General features: G+C 34.9%; 1 protein-coding gene across 2 annotated transcripts in view; it reads right to left on the bottom strand.

Moving 5' to 3' along the window:
* Positions 1-21726, bottom strand: part of NAV3 (neuron navigator 3) — a 392378-nt gene that overhangs the window by 199076 nt on the left and 171576 nt on the right. For both annotated transcript variants that reach the window (XM_010359591.2, XM_010359593.2), the window contains exons 7-8: positions 19602-19741; positions 7426-8449 (exon numbers count right to left, since the gene is read on the bottom strand). In XM_010359591.2, the coding sequence (XP_010357893.1) occupies positions 7426-8449; positions 19602-19741 (1164 nt within the window). The remainder of the gene's footprint in view (positions 1-7425; positions 8450-19601; positions 19742-21726) is intronic.

Genomic DNA, 21726 nt, shown 5'->3' with positions numbered 1-21726 from the left:
GAGAAGTGTACATGAGAGTCATTTGCACAATTCCTGCAAATTTTCTGTAAGATTAAAATTGTTTCCAAAAACATAAAATAAAACATGAAGAGAAGAAACAACAATGGCTTGGTTAGGCAAATCTATAATCCCACAGAAATATTTTATAATAAAAATCTGTTCTGCGAATTCATGGTGTGGTTGTATAAAGTACAACATATTATATCAAAAGAAGGAAACACTCTAAATTCAGATTTTCTTGACCTAAGTTTACAAATCAAGTTGTTTATAGAGGGTCTCTGCTTATATTTAATTAACAGGCTTAAGAAGCATGATACGTTTCTCCTTATGAATAGTGCCTTGCCTTATCTAAGGGTTAGGTATTTTTCTTTTCTGAGAACTGCTCAAAACCCTGATTCTGCTCTCTTTGCCTCTGCATGTTTGCTTTATGTCCAATGCATTGTTTCCTTGGCATTTACTACAAATGGTCAGAAAAGAAAGAATGTAGACTTCAAAACAGCATGTTATAAATCTGGGTAAGTGTCATTTTAAAACTTTGTTGGAGGCTTCTAAAGAGACAGGTTTAAGGAAAACACACAGGTCTTTCTTTTCTCCATAATTAACCAAGTACTGTATTATTTTATTTCACATGTCCTTGAAAGCATGTAGAATATAGTTGTGATGTAATGAACACAAAAGCAATGGAAGAAAAATGACATATGGGAAAAGGGGAGGTATTTTTTGAAAGTCTGAAGGATGTAAGGTAACAATTTTTGAACACCAGGCAAGAAAAACAGGTTCAAATAATATAGCTCAGGGTGGACACCAAGAAAGAAGAGGAACAATAAAAAAAGGAGTTTTAAAAAAACAAAATGGAAAAACTATGCTGTTCTCCTTTTTCTTCTTTTCTTCCAATAATCGGAATCTCGTTTGAGACTTAACAAACCTACCTAAGAAATTCAGTAAGTTGTTCCTTCATCTATACATTTAACCTGGTTCATCCTACTCTGACCACTCCTACAAACAATCCATTTTACATTCTGAAGAAAGAGTAACTTTTCTGATCATGCTTTCCACACACATGCTCATGTGCATGCAAGCACACAGGTATATACACACATATATACATATATAAAGTTCAAATTTCTGACCTTGAAGAATTTCTACTACAACCAGGCTTCAATCAGTCTTCAATGTCCAGAGAAACTGACTTACTTGCCGACCACTGTACATATCTTGTATTGACACTGTTTATGTGGTTCCTTCAGCCTTATGTTTCCCTCCCCGTCCCCCTCATCTCTGCATTACCAAATCCTACTTATCTTTCTGGACTCAGTTCAGGTGCTACTTTCCCTGATTCCAACAGCTAAAAGTAATTTTCCACTTTTTTGAAGCCTCAGTATAACAAATCTAGTTCAGTCCTGGGGAGCTTTACCCTTCCAGCTGCATTTCGTAGTTCTCTTTGAGCTTGCCTCTTGTCTACTACATTGTGGATGATAAAAAGAAAATGACGTAGGATGTATGATTTTTCACTCAATCCTTAAGGTCTCATGCATAAGAAATATTTAGTAGGTAGTTGTTGAAAGAAGATAAAAAATAAGTGAATGAATGTGCTGAAGAGAAGGTATGGTTTAATTCTTTAAATATTTTAAAGCTGTTGTATTTTGGTTAAACCCTCCCATTTATAGGAAGTGAGAGACTTCAGAATATTTTTTGTTCCAGTGTACATTTTTGGCAGTTTTGAAAATTCTTCTATAGCAAGTGATTCTAACACAGGATGACAGTGTTTCATTTAACAATTTTTATTTGGTTTCACTCTTTGTAGGCTGTGTACTGGGCAATTACGCTACTAAATAAGAAAGACAAGACTTTTAATTTCAATGAGCTTACATTACATTAGGAGGTGGCTGAAATCACACTACTTAATAAGTAAACAAGAAAAAAACAGATGGTAATAAACTGTATAAAGAAAATACAAGAGGATGATGAAATAGAATTCTGAGAAGGGGCATAATATATATTCCCCTTGAGTAGGTGGTTGGAGGTGGTTGGAGATTAGCAGAGCTCTAATAACAAGACAGACCTGCAGTGATCTAGAAGACAGTTGTTACAGGCATAAATGAACAGATATGCCAAAGAATGTTCTAAAGCAAGATAGACTGGTTTGTTGAGAAAGAGGATGAAGGCTGAGATACAATGTGTTGGGGGAAGCAGGGACTGCATGTAGCTGTGGGGATCAATTGTGAACAGGGTACTAGATTACTTAGACCTTGGAAGGTCATGGTGCAATTTTTGAGTTTTATTTTTTTAATGTAATGGAAATCTAATAGATGACTTCATTAATTAGAATAAGATATATGATTTATGCCTTTAGAAGGTGAGAATACCAGCTGTGAGAAGGATGTTATTGCAAAGAGCCGAGTGGAAGCTGGGAGACTCATTGGAAACTAGATGAGAATTGGTGGTGAGGTGGCTTGGACCAGGAGACAAGAGTTGGAAATGGAAAGAAAGTCTGATTGAGGGTATGTTTTAGAAGATTGGTTAGGAGGACTAGCTGAAAATTTGATGTATGGAGAAGGGGTCATTGAAAGAGAAAAACAAAATTCAAATTACTTCCATTTCTTTTCTTCTTTAGTCTCTGATATGGTTTGTCTCTGTGTCCCCACACAAATCTTATCTCAAATTGTAATCTGAATTGTAATCCCCAGGTGTAGAGGGAGGGACCTGGTGGGAGGTGATGGGATCATGGGGGCAGTTTCCCCCATACTGTTCTCCTGATAGTGAGTGAGTTCTCATGAGATCTGATGCTTTAAAAGTGTGTGGCAGTTTCCCCTGTCCTCTCTTTCTCGCCTGCTGCCACGTAAGACGTGCCTTGCTTCCCTTTCGCCCTCCACCTTAACTGTTAGTTTCCTGAGGCCTCCCCAGCTATGCGGAACTGTGAGTCAATTAAACCGCTTTTCTTTACATATTATCCAGTCTCAGGATATTTCTTGATAGCAGTGTGAAAATGGATTAATACAGTCTCTCATTCATATAATTACAAATCCTAACGATTAGTATCTGTAGCAGTTCCAGTTACTAGTATTTGCAGCTCACAATTTATCTATTACTTTTCCCATCATGCCTGTATTATAAAATTGTAGAATATCAAATTTGGATGATAGCACAACATTCTTCCCTCCTTGTGATAAACTCTAACTCATCTTTTATTTCTTATCCTTATCTTAACTTCTTGGTGATGCATTAGTTGACTCCATTTTGTCAGATTTGTAAAAAACCCTCTTTTTTCTACATTAATTCTGTATGTTGCATATACTTCCATAACAGTAATGCTTTAATATTTTTGATTATATTATTCTTATTACTCTTAGTAGGCTGAGCTCCCAGAAGAAGCTCCCAGAATGCTTTAAAAATATTAAAGCATTACTGTTATGGAAGTATATGCAACATACAGAATTAATGTAGAAAAAAGAGGGTTTTTTTTACAAATCTGACAAAATGGAGTCAACTAATGCATCACCAAGAAGATAATGGTAAGAAATAAAAGATGAGTTAGAGTTTATCACAAGGAGGGAAAAAAAAATCTTTGTATCTTCTGTTACACAGTATTTGTAGAATGAGGGATGGGTACATAAATGAAAAAGTATGTGGCAATTTCCCTTTGTCTAAACTGTAATAACTGGTCACTTTACCACTTTTTAAGTACTTCAGATGGTCATCTTAACACTATAAAAGGCAGCCTATTCCAATTTCAGGTAGCTCTAGTTATCGGGAACTTCTTAAACCAAAATAAAATATTTTCTTTAATTCTCGATATTTTGTCTTAGTTTTATCTATTTGATAAATGAATAAGAATAACAGCAAATTCGAAACTACTTTATCACTCTGTAGAGATAATTGACTTACTGAAACTATGTACAGAATAATTTATATTAGATAAGAAGTTAAGCTAATAGGAAATCTATTAACTTCCAGAATCCACATTATATTTATAGAACTCTGAACATCCAGTTTCTGACAGAGTATTATGAAGCATATATTAGAATCTCAGAAGGAATAAGTCTTAACCTAGAATTCAGCTGAGAAAAAAAGTCACCATCAGCCATCAATCTTCCCATTATATAAAAGTTATTTAATTATCTTTATATATCATATATATGTATCTGTATACATTTATGTAATTTATACTAATTAATAGCAATGACCATTTTCAATTATAAAAGAGTTCTGATTGAGAATTTTGCAAGTGTACTATCGGCATTTTCCTAACCAGAATTTTCCCAGTAACAATACCTCTTATTTCTGTCATGTAGATAGAACTGATAAGCAAAGCAAATTTCTACTAGCTTTATGATCTCAAGAGATTATTACTATTCTGACTTAATATCTCAGCTTCTTCATTTCTGGAAAATGGGTGATAACATTCTTTCTCATGAGTTTATGATGAAGTTTAAATGAGAAAATTCACATACATTTTGTGACACAAAGACTTTCACTAAGTAAACACTCAACAATGATAATACCAACATAAAATAGTAAGTTATTAGTATTATCTCATCAAATGATTAGCAACTCTAAAAGTAATTGTCAGGAATTTCATAGGAGGGATTCTTACATGGGGATAGAACAGTAAAAGTTCAGAAAGAACATAAAAGGTTACATAATCCAAATGTCATGACTATAAACAAGCACCTTCCATTGGAAGCTGAAAAGAATGAATAGTAACCACTCTACCTTTTGAGAATTTACATTACTATTTGTAAAACTGTTCTGCATTGATTTAAAAACTTTGCATGAATATTACTTTGTGTATAGACTTCAATGGGAAATTTTATGAGGCAGTTTCAATTTCTTTATTTATTGTAGAAACAGGGTCTTGCTCTGGTGTACAGGCTGGTCTCAAAGTCCTGGCCTCAAGCCATCCTCCCACCTTGGCCTCCCAAAGTGCTGGGATTACAGGCATGAATCATCATGCCAGCCACGGTTTTATTTATTTTTAGCTATCTTATATTGTTGATAATTATAAAAATAATTACTGATATTAATGTAATTTACTCAAAATCTGGCTGTGTGCTAAAAATTTTACATGGAATTATTTTCTTTAATCTTTAATACAATCGATCAAGGTAGGCATCCTTTATCAATCATACTTTATAGGATTAGAAAGTGAAGTTTAGGGAAGGCTGTTTACTATGTGGCAGATAGTGTTCTACAGATAAATATCAACTCAATCTTCAAAATAGCCTAATGAGATAGCTTCTACCATTATTACACCTATTTCACTGATTAGGAAATTATGGTTCAGAATCTTTACATATATGACCCAAAGTAACACAACTAATCAGTGGTGGCATTGAGATTCCCACTCAGGCAACCACCACAAGATGCTGTTTCTGAACAATGGTAGAGTAAGACATATTCTATCACCACTTTTGTTTTTGTTTTTGTTTTTGTTTGAGTTTCTCTCTTGTTGCCTAGGCTGCGGTGTAATGGCACAATCTCGGTTCCCTGCAACCTCTGCCTCCTGGGTTTAAGGGATTCTCCTCCTGCCTCAGCCTCTCTGTTGCCTCTTTTCTTAGCTACTTGGCTACATTGCCTCACTTTTATAGTCTTGTTGTTAAAGAGGTCAAATGGAAACTCCAAGAGAGTGGAGAACTCATCAGGGTCACACACCAGATCCGCACTGTAACTTCTAAGCTGTGCTGCTGTGCTGCTTCCTGTTTTTGATACGTAAAAGTTACATTTTCAAATGGAAACCACTAAATTTGTATCCACTGGATATTTTATTGCAAACAATTTTTTTAAAAGCTTGTTGCTACTTATAGAAAGAAGCCTACTAAATTAGCAGTTCTAGATTTACACTTTCCTATGAAATTCACTTGTGATTTTTTGAAAGGATTGATGTTTTTACAGAATATATTTGTAATCCACAAGGGTGTTGAGTATGACATATTTAAAACTTCATGATTTTTTTCTCACATTTATGAAATGTGGATCATGATTTTGACATCTTAAATTCTGCTTTGTCAAATAGGGACCCTGGAGTCAGAAGGAGCTGCAGACTCCCATCTGATCCAAATACAAATATTTTAAATGAATTAGTACTACTGAAGTCAGAAAAGCAGCATTCAATTGTAATGTCCCAAGAGATTAAATGAAATAATTATAATAATTTTGTTTTGCTGAGGGTATAAAAACCTCAGAAAAAAAGCACTTAGGTTCTTCATTGAGAAAAAAAATAAATCAGTATAAACCGCTTTATTTTAAAATGTTTTATATTCAAAAAATTAATAAATTTTAAAACTATACAGTTTTGACCCTTTCTTAATTATAGTGGGTCCTGTATCCTATTTGTAAAATTTTCTTTCTGTAGTTAAATTGTCAACCTGCCAGAAGGAGGGACAAAGCAGACATTATTGCTCCTCAGGCCATCTCCTTACTAACCAAGCAGTGAAAAAACTGGGCACACAGCAGTTACTGACACATCTCTAATCGATTAAAGCAAATCACAGAACAACAGGCAAAGTGTTCTGTCTTTACCAATTGGGTGGCAGGACGCATATTTTAAAATGCATAATAATGTATTTAAAATTTTTATATTGTGTATTTCAGTGCCTACAAAACAAAAATGCAAAGTAAAATAAATAATAAATAAATAAAAGGTAAGAAAAAAACAAATCAATAATACAACCCAAATAAGTAATACAAATTATATATGTAACCCCTTTTACCTAGAAACCTATGCCTTGCTGGGGGAAATTAATATAAAATTTACATTGAGAAAGTAGTACCTTATAAATAACATTTGAAGAACATTTGCAACACATCAGGATATACAGTAAACATGATATATGCATGACCTCTGTTAATAGTCTCAACTCTACAAAGTAGTGCATGGTTCCTATTCGACAGCTGAAGAAAATGAGACTAAAGAGTATTAAGTAACTTGTCCAATGTCTTATAGCTGAAAAGTGGCAGAACTAGGAATGAAATCCACAACTTTATCATTTCAGAGGCTGCCTCTTTAACCATTATGGTATACTTTCTCCCAAAGATGACAACAAAAATAACCATAAACTCTGTAAAAGTGAGAATTATTTTAAAAGTATGCTACTAGTAATAGAAGCAGTATGGTAGTAGCAATAATATGAATAAACACAAGAGAACTTCGTGGCATCTGGTTTCTAGCTGGCTTTTGATAACAAGTAGTTTAATTTTGGATGGTCTCGATTTCTGAGAGGGAATGAGAGAAGGAATAAAACTGGATCCTGTTGGAAGCTTTTTTCCAGACTAAGATTCCGCACTAAATTCTAGGCCTCTCTCTTTAACATGAAACATTCCAAAATGACAACATAAAGCACCACTTTATCAGCCTTCCCTATTACACTCTGAGTATGCAGGCCTGTAAATATATTTACAACTGTGGATAAGCAGAGGCCAACTTACCTGTAAATGAATGGTGCCACTGTCGCAGTATTCGGGTGGCTGTGTTGCTGCTGTTGAGGGAGTTGGACAGCACCATTTCCTGTGCTCTGCCCACTGCTTTGTGCCACTGTCATGGTACAGGAAGCAGAAGAGGCTTGACCAGCTTCCCTTCCTTCCAAAGGGCCAGGACAGCTAGATGCACTTGCTTTCTCCATGGTTATAGGCTTAGGTAAGGACTGGGAAGGGCTCCCCTTAGTAGTCCTGAATTTCTCAGACTCTTTGCTTGCTGTGCTGCCAGGTGAAATGGTTTGCTTTGCTGTTGGAACTTTAGAGCCTGGTTTTGGAATCCCACTGGAAGATGGAATTAAACTTTCCTTCTTGGCTGCTGTTGTCTTGCTGCCCTTGGGGATCAAGCTTGCAATTTTGGAGGTCTTTTTTGGAGCCATCTCGGTCACCTGATCCTTCTCTTCCTTGACTGGTTTTTCAGTGCAAACTTTATTTTTGTCCCTGTTCTTTTCTTCTTTTTCCTTTGGCTGTAGCAAAGACTTTTTATTGCTGAGATTTTTGCTTCCAGCTTTTGGAGGGGCCAACTTAGGTGACACTTTGGGACTGCTATTTGTTGAGCCACCACTATTCAGACCACTGTTAAAACCTTCCATTTCACCAGATTCAGAAAAGGCATCATCATCCTTCCCACCATCACTAGGTCCTGAACTGGGAGGCTGCGGGGGGCGTAAAGCAGTCCGGGCATTGACTAGCTTGAATTTCTCAAGCATGGATTTCTGTCCTGAGGGAGCAGTTTTGACCCCTTCTGAGACAGGTGGTTTCAGTCTGTCTGATGATGGTGTGGGTGAGGTGGCTGGACTTGACTGCTTTACAGTCAACATGGTGGAGGTGGCGCTGTGTTTGACATTCATGGACTTGCTGCGCCAGGGTTTGCTGGCACTTGGAGAAGGGATGGCAGAGGCAGGAGGCTGCCCAGCAGTACTGGGAGGCTGCATGTTACCATTTACACCTGAAGACGATTGAGGTCCTTTGGAGGAATCTGGACATTGTTTAGAAGAAAAATAAAGAAAAGGCAATTAATCTTGATCATTTATATTACATAATTGAGAACTTCCAAACTATTGATGGATAGAAGTCTCTCTCCTCTGAACTGAAAAGAGACATGTGGCATCAATCACTTCTCTGATGTGATTTTTTAAAACATATTTCAAAAATGCAGAGTGTTTGAGAGGCATTGATTCTGGGGTGGGGTTTGGGGGGGGCTATGCTTTATTTTCCCATCTGAAATTAGTCTTACCCAAATAAATTTGCTAGTCACCAGTATTCAAAGATGAATAAAACACTATCCCTCCTCTAAGCAATTCTCTGTGTTCTTTTTCAATCACCACTGCAGCCCATACTAGTAAATGGATATTCCACCTTGCCCTATAAAAATATGTTGTATAATGAATGTTGAAAATTGGCTTAAGCTACTGGGAGTTTAGCTAATTGCTTAGTTAATTTTTATCTGATTAAATATGCATATAACTTATAATTTAGTTTTTTGTTAATTTTATTTTAATTTGTATATTATTGAAATTTATGCTTCTATAGATCAGATAATCTACTAACCAATCTATCTATATTTATCTTTATAATAATCCTACAACGTTCGTATTAATATTATCATCCCCATTTTACAGCTAAAGCAACTGAGGCAAGGAGAGAATAACTTGTTCATGGTCAGACAGCCTGTATTTGAACTGATTTCAGAGACTCTGCTCTTAACCAGCACACCTACAGCTGGTCAGAATAAATCAAGCTACTTTTTAAAAGTTATAGGAAAATAAATCTATTTGTCATATAAGTATTTCATAGTGCACTAGTGTTGGTTTACATTCCACTTGGAAGTCATATTATGATGTGAATCTTTACATGACTTTTCTAGTATAATTAATGCTTGATTATAGTCTTATTTTTAAGAAGACAAAACTAAATTAAAGGAAGGATTTTACAATATGGTATAGAATCAAGAAAAAGAACTGAGCTTAGAGTTAAAAGACCTCCATCCAAGTGTTAACATTTGTAAACTGTAATTCTGGTCAAGTCATTTATCTTAAGTTTAATCAACCATGAATGCCTCCCTCTTTCACCCTCTGTTTTTGGGGATGAGGGGATGATTGAATTTGACATTTAAGTGGTACTGTAAACATAGAGATATTGAAAAATAAACACAAATCTGTTTTTGATGAAATGCTTAATGAAATGTTATATAAAGATATTATTTTACTACTATTCAGGAATTGGAGTTCATTCCATTTTATTAAATGCCTATAAATATAAAACCACAATGCTTTTATTTTTAAATGTCTTCTTTAAAAAAAAAATGCCTGACTTAAAAAAAAAAAGTCAGAACGCATGATAAATCATATGTAATCAAGCCAATTGGTACAGAATACTAGTCTTAACTCATTTTTCAGAAAAAGAAATTGACATACAACAGAAGGAAATAACAAAGAAGTTAGAGATGGAAAAGAAGTCAAATGGTTACAGGAATTTTTGTGTGAGTTAGACAGGTTTTATTTTCTAAAAAACTAAGTGTGCCTAAAATAACATAGTTGACAATTGAAACTGATATTAACAGTAAAATATTGTACACAAATACATTTATATTACATTTTCTTAAACAAATTGGTAGACTAACAATGACTTCTAATTCTTACTACCCCTCTGCAATTCCTCATTTCAATTAGCAAAGACTAATACTAATAGTATAATATAAGACCATGCCTATATATTCTATATTTCAATCTTGCCATTCACTGAAAAGTCAAAATGCTTATATGGTATAAATTTTAAAGCATATAATGAGAAATTGATCTTTTAAAAATATTCATGTAAAGTCTACTTGTGCTCATCTTTGGAATATTTATGAAAATTCATTAGATTCACACACAAACACTAAGGTGGATATATTGACTGATTCAAGACCAATCCTACAAGCTTCAGAACATTCAATTACTCAAATACATTCTCTTTCTGTGAAGGGATTCCAATATTTTGCTTATTATCTATGTTATAAGTACAAATAGTTTCAAGATTATTTCACCAACAGATCCTTTTCAAAGACTAATAACATTTCCTCATAATTTAAATGATTCTTAGTAGTGGATGGAGTCCACTGACTACCAACAGGTAGAAGCACTTTATTCATCAGGTGTCAGCTGTGACCTTACTTCCTCAGGGGGAAAAAATTACTCCCACACCCACCTCTGACCCCCATAGCATCGAGTCTGAATTAGGTGGCTCTTCTACTTTCTCCCATAGCTTACCATTCCCTCTATTATAGTCATTATCACTCTACTGTAACTGCCTATTGCCTCCACAATACTGTGCATTCCATGAAAGCAAAGATCCTGCCTGTATTACTGTTTTATGCCATGTATATAGCACCCACTACATGGCAGGCACTGAAGTAAGTGTTTAACACGTATTATCTCAATTAATCCTCCCAACAACAGCATGAACTTTCCATTATTTCCCCTATTTTATGTGTGAAAAAAAGGAGGCACAAAGAGGTTAAGTAATCTGGTCAAGGTTATACAATTGAGCACTGAACTTTGCTTGAGTTATAAGTTAATCCTGTCAACCACTATATTATACTCTTCCTCAAATGCAGATGGGTAAGTTCAATGGTTTATCAATTACAACATTCCCTTGACTATAGAAACATAGAAAATAGTAACTATCCAATTAATGCCCTGAATAGAATTATATTAAGTGAACTTTGTTCCTCAGGTACCCAGATTCAATTAGAAACTAAGAATTTTTCTTCCAAACAAAATGAATTTTCTCAGGTTCAATGAACTGTGTACATGCCTGTGCATTTCCACAGTGAACAAAATGTTTTGCTGATTTTTGTTGAACATATATGGATATTTTTCTACTCTTTCCAGGAAAATTAATGTTATTCAGTTCCTACTGTTTATAGAACATGAATCTAGGCACATCATCTGTTAATATTTAGAGTGACTACTCTATATAAGACATTCCAAGACACATTATAATCTTGTAGGAGGGAAATAAATCGAGTCATAAAAGATAAATGCCACTGTATATATTAAATGTCAGGTGAGTGTCATGTGGGAAAGAAAATGGTAGAAAAGATCAGAGTTGCGAGGACTCAGAGAGACCTGCAGAATAAGATCAAAACAGGTGCTATAAGGGAGATGTATAGGTTTTTTAGCCAGAAGAAACATTTACACATATTTTTGGGGAGCTATATTAAAATTTATTCTATTTTTTAACATTTAAAAATTATATATATATATATATATATATGGACACAGAGTTGGAGATAAACACAGTCCCCAAAATCAAAGCCTATTCTGCTGGACATATTGTTAGGCAGAACATGATGACATCCTACTGAAATCATCCTCACTCACACTAATCTTGAAGTCATTTGTGGCTGGGCACAGTAGCTCCTGCCTATAATCCTAGCACTTTGGGAGGCCAAGTCAGGTGGATCATTTGAGGCCAGGAGTTTGAGACAATCCTGGCCAACATGACGAAACCCTATCTCTACTAAAAATAGAAAAATTAGCTAGGCATGGCGGCGCACACCTGTAATCCTAGCTACTCCAGAGGCTGAGGCATAAAAATTGCTGGAACTCAGGAAGCAGAGGTTGCAGTGAGCTGAGATCTCACTGCTGCCCTCCAGCCTCGGTGACAGAGCAAGACTCTGTCTCCAAAAAAAAAAAAAAAAAAAAAAAAAAAAAAAAAGTTATTTGAGATATTTCATATTCTATAATGAATATATTAATAATTATTACAAATGTAATTATGCTAACTGACATTTTATTGAAGGTTCTTTAACTGTATTATTTCACGACAGCCCAGTAAAGGGGGAAGGGCTCACATTCCTAACTCACATTTGTAGAAACCAGAGCTTGGTAAGCTTCATGCAATGATTTAGAAACCTAATGAGGAATGTATGGTGGAGCTAGGCTTTGATCCCACATTTTGTCACTCTACAGTCCGAGCTCTGTAATTTTCTTAGAATGTCAAACATTCTAAGTGTTTAACACAGTCGTTCTCAAAACTGTAATGTGCACACATGATACTTGGGGATCCCGTTAAATGCACACTATGATTCAGCAGTTCTGCAGTGGGCCCTGAGGTTCTGCATTGCAAACCATCTTCTAGATGATGCCGGTGCTGCTCACACACAAATCATACTTTGAGTAGCAAGGGTTGAGGAGACTCACAAATTCTGAAAACTCCTGGCCTTTTCAGTTTTAAAGGGCTGTTTCTTATGACAGTCCCCCAAATTGCTAAGTTTATTACATGCTTCATAGCCATGCAATATTAACATTTTTCACTGAACTTTCAGAACCTTGGTTAGCTCTGAGTTTACTTGGATGTTTAGCAGTTTGCTTCAAAGAATCTGTAAAACCAAAACAAACTCTTCGGGTTTTCCTAATGTCATTTTTCCTTATCTCTCTGGCCACATACTCGGTACGTATCTTCTGTGCATCTACAACTAGGTTAAGAAGTAAGAATGTGCCTGGGAGCTTCGGTGGGGTTGAGCAGAGAGGGTAGAAAAGAGCCAGTCAGGATGCTTTTTTAAGTGGCTGATGAACAAGGGAATTAAGAGAAGGTGTTCTTTCCTTAGAAAAGAGAAACAAGTTGAAGACATTAGCTAGAAAGACTGCTATAGAAGTTCAAGTACAGAAGAGGAATTTCAACATCACTGCATCCAAAAATGAAACAAGAGGGACTATGAATTATGACATTCACATCCAACCCACAGTAATGGTCATAACAGCAGCTGTAAAATCATTCTCAGGCGGGTACACACATATAAGACACTTCCCGAAGCTCCGCTCTAAATCTGTCCACAGCCTGTCTCTATACAGAGGCAATGAGGTGCTTCAGATTTCATTAAGACAGCAAATCGTAGGTTGTTGTGCATGAGGAAGGCACTGGAATAACGAGTCTCTTTGGACTCCTCACAGTAAAGACTGCACAACAGCAGCTGAAATGGCAGCACCTGTAGTTTCTACAGAATGAATGTAGTCACAAATTAAAATCATGGCCATTTATATATTCAGTAATAAGTAGCCTGGTCTCAATGACATATTTCTGAATGTTGATTACTCAACTTCTGACTATGAATGAATCTCAGCATGGGGAAAATAACAGATTTCTAATGCACATATTTAAAGGCATTCCCAAAATGGATTTGTATCTTGCATTTTTATGGGCTATCTCTGCTTACAGCCTTACCTCTTGTCTATGGTCCCCAAATAGCAATTTGCTTCCACTCTGTCTCTTCTGCTTTCTCTTCTTATACCTCATCTACATTCACCATTGCCAACTCTACCATAACCAAATATTATTATTCATCTACTGCTTACTTTATTCCAAGTACTTAATAAGTACTTCATACACAGTATCTCATTTAAACCCATAATAATCTACAATATACTTATGATCTCTCTTGTTAAAAATGAGAAAATGAAAACTTAGAAAGATAATTTGTTTTCAATCATACATATGGCAAAATTTAGAAAAAAATCTGAATGGGAACTCATTTTTGTCTGACTCAAACATTTGGAAGATTTTCACTGTCTCTTCTTTCCACATGTTTACTACATACCAGAAATTCTGCTGAAATGGCTCTCCAGCAAGCCACATTTATCGCACTGTCAAGTTAATTGGGTAACTCCTTGTTTTCCTTCTTCTTTGGTGAGCAGGATATAAATGGGGAGAACATCACACAAATCACTTTATTCAGGTACTATATACCCTCTTCTTTAGCATCTTACTTGCACCCGTTCCTCTGACTTGATGTGAGAATAGATATTACTTCATACTTGCAAAACATCTAAATTCACAGAACTAACGTCTAGTTATCTCATCTTGGAAATAAACAATATTGATGAATTGGGAACGATGCCAACCTGGTTCTAAAATTAATATATTGATATAAATGTGGCAGTCACATCAGGCATATGGAAAATTTATATAGAGGTTTCATTTCTCTCTGGAACCTCAGTTACCTGTAGAGTTAGCATCACGCTACCAAGAGTGGTATCAGTCTGAGAAAAGACAGAGATGATCATCTTAATCTGCTTATCTCTTTTTCCTCACTGAATAGTGTGTTGCTTTGATAAAAGCAAACTAGGTTTCAACTCTGAAATATAAGAAGTGACAACAAAAATGATGACAAAAGCACCATTCAATTCTGAAGTATTTCCTGCATGGCAGGCATTGTGTTCAGTAATATAGATGGTCCCTGCTGAATATAGGCTACTTTCAGCATCACAGATCATGGTGGAAAGAGGAAAATGATTAACCAATGTGGCTATGCCACTTATTTTGATAAATAATTAAGACTTTAATTTCACAACAACATGCCAAATGCTTTAACAAAATTAAGCTGAAGAAAAGTGGCATTCAAATCTAAGTATGTCTTGGTATTAAGTGGCTTCTCGTGCACCTCCCCACACTGCTTTGCCTAAATAATTGCTTGTGTATTGCCTCAGTCATCAATTTCATAGTGACTCAACAGAAACATGGGATGGTGTTTTATAGGGATCCTGGAAGAGCTGATCATTCTGCACATGCTTATATTGTATCATTTGCAATATCACAGTGCCACTCTGTGGAGAGTTGTGCAATTTAGAGAAGCTTACATTCACCCACCAGCCAGTATGTAATTTGTGTACAGGTATATATACTTTGTGGACACCTCAGTAGTTGTGCATGTGTGCATAAACCAACAACACATATGCCCAAGTCTATTTAGTCTTATCGATTGATATATACATAGATACAAATATATATAGATATATACTTTTTTTATATATGCCCCTAGTTATGGTAACTCATGGAAAGAATTCTAAAATCCCTGAAATTATGACATTAATAATGTATTTTAGGCTTATGTAAGTATTAAGTAATAAAGCAGTAAAATACATAATTAAATCACCAGTAAAGTAATATAATAACTAAAGCACATTTGCATTGGCTTGAAAACAGTTCAGTTCTTTGACTTTATTGTAACTTCAGAGTAATTAAAAAAAAAAGTGTTTAAGAGCTAGACATCTATGTTTTAGCTTAATAAGCTGCCCAAATTTAATGACTAATGCATAATTCTCATTAACTCTGATAGCTGTATAATGTTGAATTAAAATGTTGTTAAATCCTTGGCATCCATCTTATTAATTCTGTGTTGTGTGTAAATAAAAACAAAAGCTTCCACACCAGAAGATACCTGATTAGAATCTAGACAAAGAGAAAGAAGCCTGGTTCAGTGAGTAAACTGGTACAATGTAAGAATCACAGGAGAGAAATGGCAAAAAGATGGCAGGTAGTATCCCCTCTGGTGCCAGGGCATGTTTCTTAGCAACATCATGGAAAAACACCTCTCCATTAAGGAACTCCATCAAATGATGCATGTTTATAGATCATAATAAAGAAACTAGATTCCAAATAAAGCTATGGATACATTCCTAATAATAAGCTTTTTTGCATTTTTAGATTTTTTAATACAAATTTTGTAAAACTAGAATGATTTCTTAAGGTAACTTGCTTCGGGCATGCAAAGTATATGTCCAAATGAACCATGGCATAGTTTCTACAATATTTGATTTACAGTTAACAGGTATTTGGTTTTTCTCAGAACATATATCTGTCTAGAGTACTCTCATACAGTGTTGGGCAAATTGACAAATGCTTGTGTCAGAGTGCATTATTCATTGTCAGTTTCTGAATGGCAGGTCATCAGGAGAAGAAACTGAAGGACTCTCAAAAGAAATGCTTCACAAATGATGCTGTTTTCATTTCACCACTTGTTCGGAGAAATTTGCTTCCACGTTCCACTTCAACATAATGTTCAGATGGCAGTGAATCCCATTGTAAGGTTTCTATTTCAGCTTTCTCTGCCAATGATAATCTACTACAATGTTCGCTGATATTTTAATTCATTTAATGAGACTGTAAAATGAGCACACTCTTTTTTCAAAGTTCATTATTAAAATGACATTAGATGCATTTTTTGAAGTGCAGTTTGTAATTCTCTACTGATTTCTTCTCATTAAGCATCACATCGCTTTAAAAAAGCTAATTTGTTTTACAAATCATACATATGAAAAGCCACTGTGCCTTCAACAGTTTGTTTTTTTAATATAGAAGTGAAACTGTTTTAATTGTGAATAAACCTTTACTATGTGTTACAGCTTGTATAGATTCCTGAACTGATTTATGTAACTCATCCCCTCAGACTTGTTAAAGAATGTATAAAGTATATTTCCACTTAAAAACATTCAAGGAACACATTACAGATAATTTGGTTAATCCTGCCAATAAAATATCTTGTTATTAATTTAAATCTTATTTTTAATAACTAAAAAGGAAAAGCAATTAGAATAAGAATATTCAAGTTAGTACTTTCTGAGTTCTATCAGTATAATACCAAAACTTTTAAAAGTTCTTGATTTTTCACCTTGGTTGGTCACACCCAAGGTATATATGCAAACTAGTTTGTGATAGAGGTCAATCATCACTAGATGGATTTGTATATTTTTATAAACATTATTCTAGAACTATAAATCTTCATATTAAAAAAAGTTAAAACAAACATATTTATTAAAAGATGTACCATTTGAATACAGAATAGATTATAACTTTTTCTTTTTTTTTTTTTTTTTTTGAGAGGGAGTCTCGCTCTGTCGCCCAGGCTGCAGTGCAGTGGCGTGATCTCGGTTCATTGCAAGCTCCGCCTCCCAGGTTCACGCCATTCTCCTGCCTCAGCCTCCTGAGTAGCTGGGACTAGAGGTGCCCGCCACCACGCCTGGCTAATTTTTTTGTATTTTTATAAACTGTTTTATATGTAATATTATCTAGTTTGCTCTTATAATTTAAGATAATATTTTGGAAAGATAGCATGACATAATAAATTTACGAACATTGTCATTGGATCTATTGACATAAAGTTTTAACTCCACGTTTAATAGCAAATTTCATATTGCATACAAGACAAATTCCAGATGTCCAGATGTCTTTATTATATACGAAAACTCTTGTCTAAGGAAATGTGCTTTATATGAGCAGACTGCATATTACATGACATCTGTCTCCACCTTGTGGTTATTATCAACATTGCTACTTTCTTTTTTTTTTTTTTTTTTTTTTTTTGAGACGGAGTCTCGCTTTGTCGCCCGGGCTGGAGTGCAGTGGCCAGATCTCAGCTCACTGCAAGCTCCGCCTCCCGGGTTTACGCCATTCTCCTGCCTCAGCCTCCCGAGTAGCTGGGACTACAGGCGCCCGCCACCTCACCCGGCTAGTTTTTTGTATTTTTTAGTAGAGACGGGGTTTCACCATGTTAGCCAGGATGGTCTCGATCTTCTGACCTCGTGATCCGCCCGTCTCGGCCTCCCAAAGCGCTGGGATTACAGGCTTGAGCCACCGCGCCCGGCCAACATTGCTACTTTCTAATTTTGCACCTCTTTCTAAGCATAGGTAGGGAAGGTATGTATGAATTGAGTGGCCATCGAAAAATATTAACGCTTGTCTATCATCAGAATTTTACTTTTAGATGCCAGAAATAAGTTAAAGAAAACATTTTCACATTACAGAAAAATTCAGATAAATTAAGATATAAAAGTATTAATTCATCAAATGCATTTCTAAGTCTATTTACAAACATTACTAGTAATTTCTTGCAAGAATATTAATAACGGTGGTATCGTGTTGCTTAATTGGACACTTTGGCAGTCTTATTAACACGTCTTTATTTCTAAGCCTGTTAGCTTCCCCTAGAATTTCCCACATGTAAAGGAAGTTTTAGCCTGAGCTTGTATCATATTTTTAAGAAAAGTCAGGAAATGAGGGCATTATTTTTTCTGGTGAGGAACTGTCATCTCCCTCAGCCCCGGGAAGAGTATAAGTCTTTGGTAATATTTCTTGTGATCTTAAATCTAAAATTTTATTTTACATTTTAAAGAAAACATTCCTAACTTCCAAATACACACTTTTGTTTTTTTTCATTTTCCATTTAACTCAAGAGCTTAGGATATTACAATCTTAACACACACTGCTCTACTCTCAGGGGTTTAAAGTCTGTCCACTTTTGCTTTAGGCGAAAGGGAATATTCACACAAGAGTGTCTTGCTTCTAGATCACATCTGTCCGTTCACATTTGAGTAAGAGGAAGTTGTCTAATCATTGCCTATATGAAACAATTCACAATTATCTATTTTGAGCAAAAATGTTTGCACATGGTTGAATTATTCGATCCCAATTTGCCAAATGTTCTACTAACTAAACATTTGTGCCACTTTTAATTTCATGTGTTTTTCCATGTAGAGCCTAACACTCTGAAGAAAAGTTTGAAGTTCTATTGATTTGAAAATACTTCCTCAAAACCCAGCAGAACACCCTAGTTCCTCACACAGCCATACTACTTAAAACACACAAGTTCTTCATTTCCTCATGATTGAGGTGTAAACTACACATACTCATCCGCGTCCTCCCTGCTACTTGGTGACAAGCATCAAATCAGCACCTCTTTAAATACCCACTTTGTAAATCACAGAGAACTGTGTGGCATACGATTCATTTATAATATGCCTTTAACAGACACTCTCACTTTAATGTCCTTGATTTTGTGATTTGATATTTATGTTATGCACTATTTCAAGAAAACAAAACAAATGTGAATAATTTGTCTTTTGGGGAAAACTGAGGTCATTATATCTCTGGCATCTGCTGCTTGCAAAGATAAAAACCTACTGTAATTATGTTTCAACTTAACTGCCAGAAACACTTACTACTCTTACCTTAACTGAAGCTAAGAATTCAAATAAATTCAGTATGGCTTTATGATTTCAGGATACATTTTCAAAAACATAAAAAGACATAAGAAAATGTGATTTACATGCATTTGGAAGGAACTGTTTTTTAAAAAAAAACAGTATTTATACTTGCATATATAACAACTTAAAATAAATGAGTTTATTTGTTTAAAATGTTCTTCAGATCAGAAAACTGGCAGTCAGGAGGGGACAGTTAGGAAACATAAAGAACCTCCACTGGTAACATCTCTAGGCCCAAAGCTGTTAGGCTGCTCAAATATTAGATTTAGCATGTAATTCACAAGACTCATGTTAGACTTGTGTCATAATGATGTAACAAACACTTACCTTTTTCGTTTCCATTTGCATAATTTGGAGGCTTGTTTTTGTCAATGCTGTTAAAGCTCTGACTTCTCCTATTTAAATTAGAGGCTCCCTGGACCTTGCTGCTGCTGCCTGCAGCAGGCACCCTAGAGGGCCCTGGAAGCCTGAAATAGTAGGAGAAAAATTACATCATTATTGTACATTACAAAAAGGTAAGGAGCAGGAGGTGCTGAGTAGGGACATAAAAGTCAGAAATTTACAACATAGGATGTTCTAAAATATATTTAGCAGAAAATGGTGATAGAAGTGACAAATAAATAGCTAAGCCCAATGTTGGAGATCTTCAGAAAAATCTTGTTTCACTTTTCAATAGACATGTCCCTCCATAATTGTAATAATATAGAATAATTAAAACAAACCTTAACTAAAAAAGTCATACCCGATCCCTGATGAATAAAACTTTGCCTTAAAAGTACTGTAAGAATTACATGAAAAGTAAAGGAAACAATAACACAACTTTATATTCTGAGCATATTCATCAGCTATTTCAGTTATTAAGTTGTTCTTTTCAGTGTATAAGGTATTTTTTTTATTGTAGGTAGTTATATAGTAAGTTTGCTTGGATATTAATCACAAGAAAGTTACTGAACAAGAGGGAATAGCTAATGCTCACTGAATATCTAAGTTACTTAGCTACACTAATGAAAACATGGTACCAAGACCCAGGTCATGAGTTAAATTATATTTCACTGATCTGCCACACAGAAAACCTCTTTCATTTTCTTGACAAAAATAAGCATCCAGACTTAGCTGCTTATCTCACAAGTTTGGCCAACTGATCACAGAGGAGATATAACAAGAAAAGATGCAGATCTCAGAAGAAAATCACTGTTAGCTGGATGACAATTTAAAATATGCTTACATGTAGTGACAATAGCTTTAGCTACTCTTCATGTATGAATGATAGGATATGAAGAAATATTAACAGACTATCTTATAATTAGAGGTGGTTTGACTGGAGGTTATAACTTATTGTTGCTTTATTTGAACTAAAATATCAGTTTGGATCATTCATTTCACTCTTAAGCAATTTCCAAATTAAAATTTCAGTGACCAATTATGTATTGAATTGTGCCTAACATATGCAATTACTAGATTTTGATTTTATACTACTAATATATATTCTATAGGTATATTTAATCTATAAATTGAAAATTAGAAATGAAGAACTAATATTGACATTCTTTTTTGTTTTTTTTTTGTTTTTTTTTTTTTTTGAGACAGGGTCTCACTCTGTCGTCCAGACTAGAGTACAGTGGCACGATCTCAGCTCACTGAAACTTTGTCTCCAGGGTTGAAGCGATTCTCCTGCCTCAGTCTCTGAGTAGCTAGGATTATAGGCATGCTCGGCTCATCTTTGTATTTTGGTAGAGATGGGGTTTCCCCATGTTGGCTAGGCTAGTCTTGAACTCCTGACCTCAAGTGATCCCGCCTCAGCCTCCCAAAGTGTTGGGATTACAGGTGTGAGCCACCACATCTGGCCGAGAACTAATACTGACATTCTAAGATCTATTTAGAAAATATGATATTGAAAGTTTTATTTGCTGCCACCATATGAATGTCACTGTGTACTACTCTGAAAATTTTTATTTGAAAGGAAAACAAGAATTCAAAATCTACAAATATAGCACTATTTTTTATAATCATCTTTTATAATTTTTTAAAGCAAAGATTATTAATATCTCTCATATTGGTATCCGATATACCAAAATTTCACAATCCAGCTGTTACATGCTCAACATTTTACTCACCTTTATAATACTACTTGACTATATCATTTTCATAGAATATTAGAACATCAAACCACCTTCAGAAAATATAAGTGTTTTTATAATAGTAACGGTCATTATAAAATAGAATGAACATCAGGGAATAAAAAAATAAATACCAACTTAAAAACAAAACTGTTGATTTCTTAGAACGGTTAATAGCTTCAAAAGGTGAATTATATTTTAGTGTTTAAATACATATGGCTGATAAATAGTCCCTTTAACTATTTTGCTAATTGGACATTGTGTCATACAAAAGATTAGAATATTTTCCAAATGATTCCAGCATTTAACTTTTGCTCAAGTGAATCTACAAGGAT

Source organism: Rhinopithecus roxellana, chromosome 10 (genome assembly GCF_007565055.1).
Source record: "Rhinopithecus roxellana isolate Shanxi Qingling chromosome 10, ASM756505v1, whole genome shotgun sequence".
Classification (NCBI taxonomy): Eukaryota; Metazoa; Chordata; class Mammalia; order Primates; family Cercopithecidae; genus Rhinopithecus; species Rhinopithecus roxellana.
Note: the sequence above shows the minus strand (reverse complement) of the source record. Positions and strands in the feature narration are given on the sequence as shown.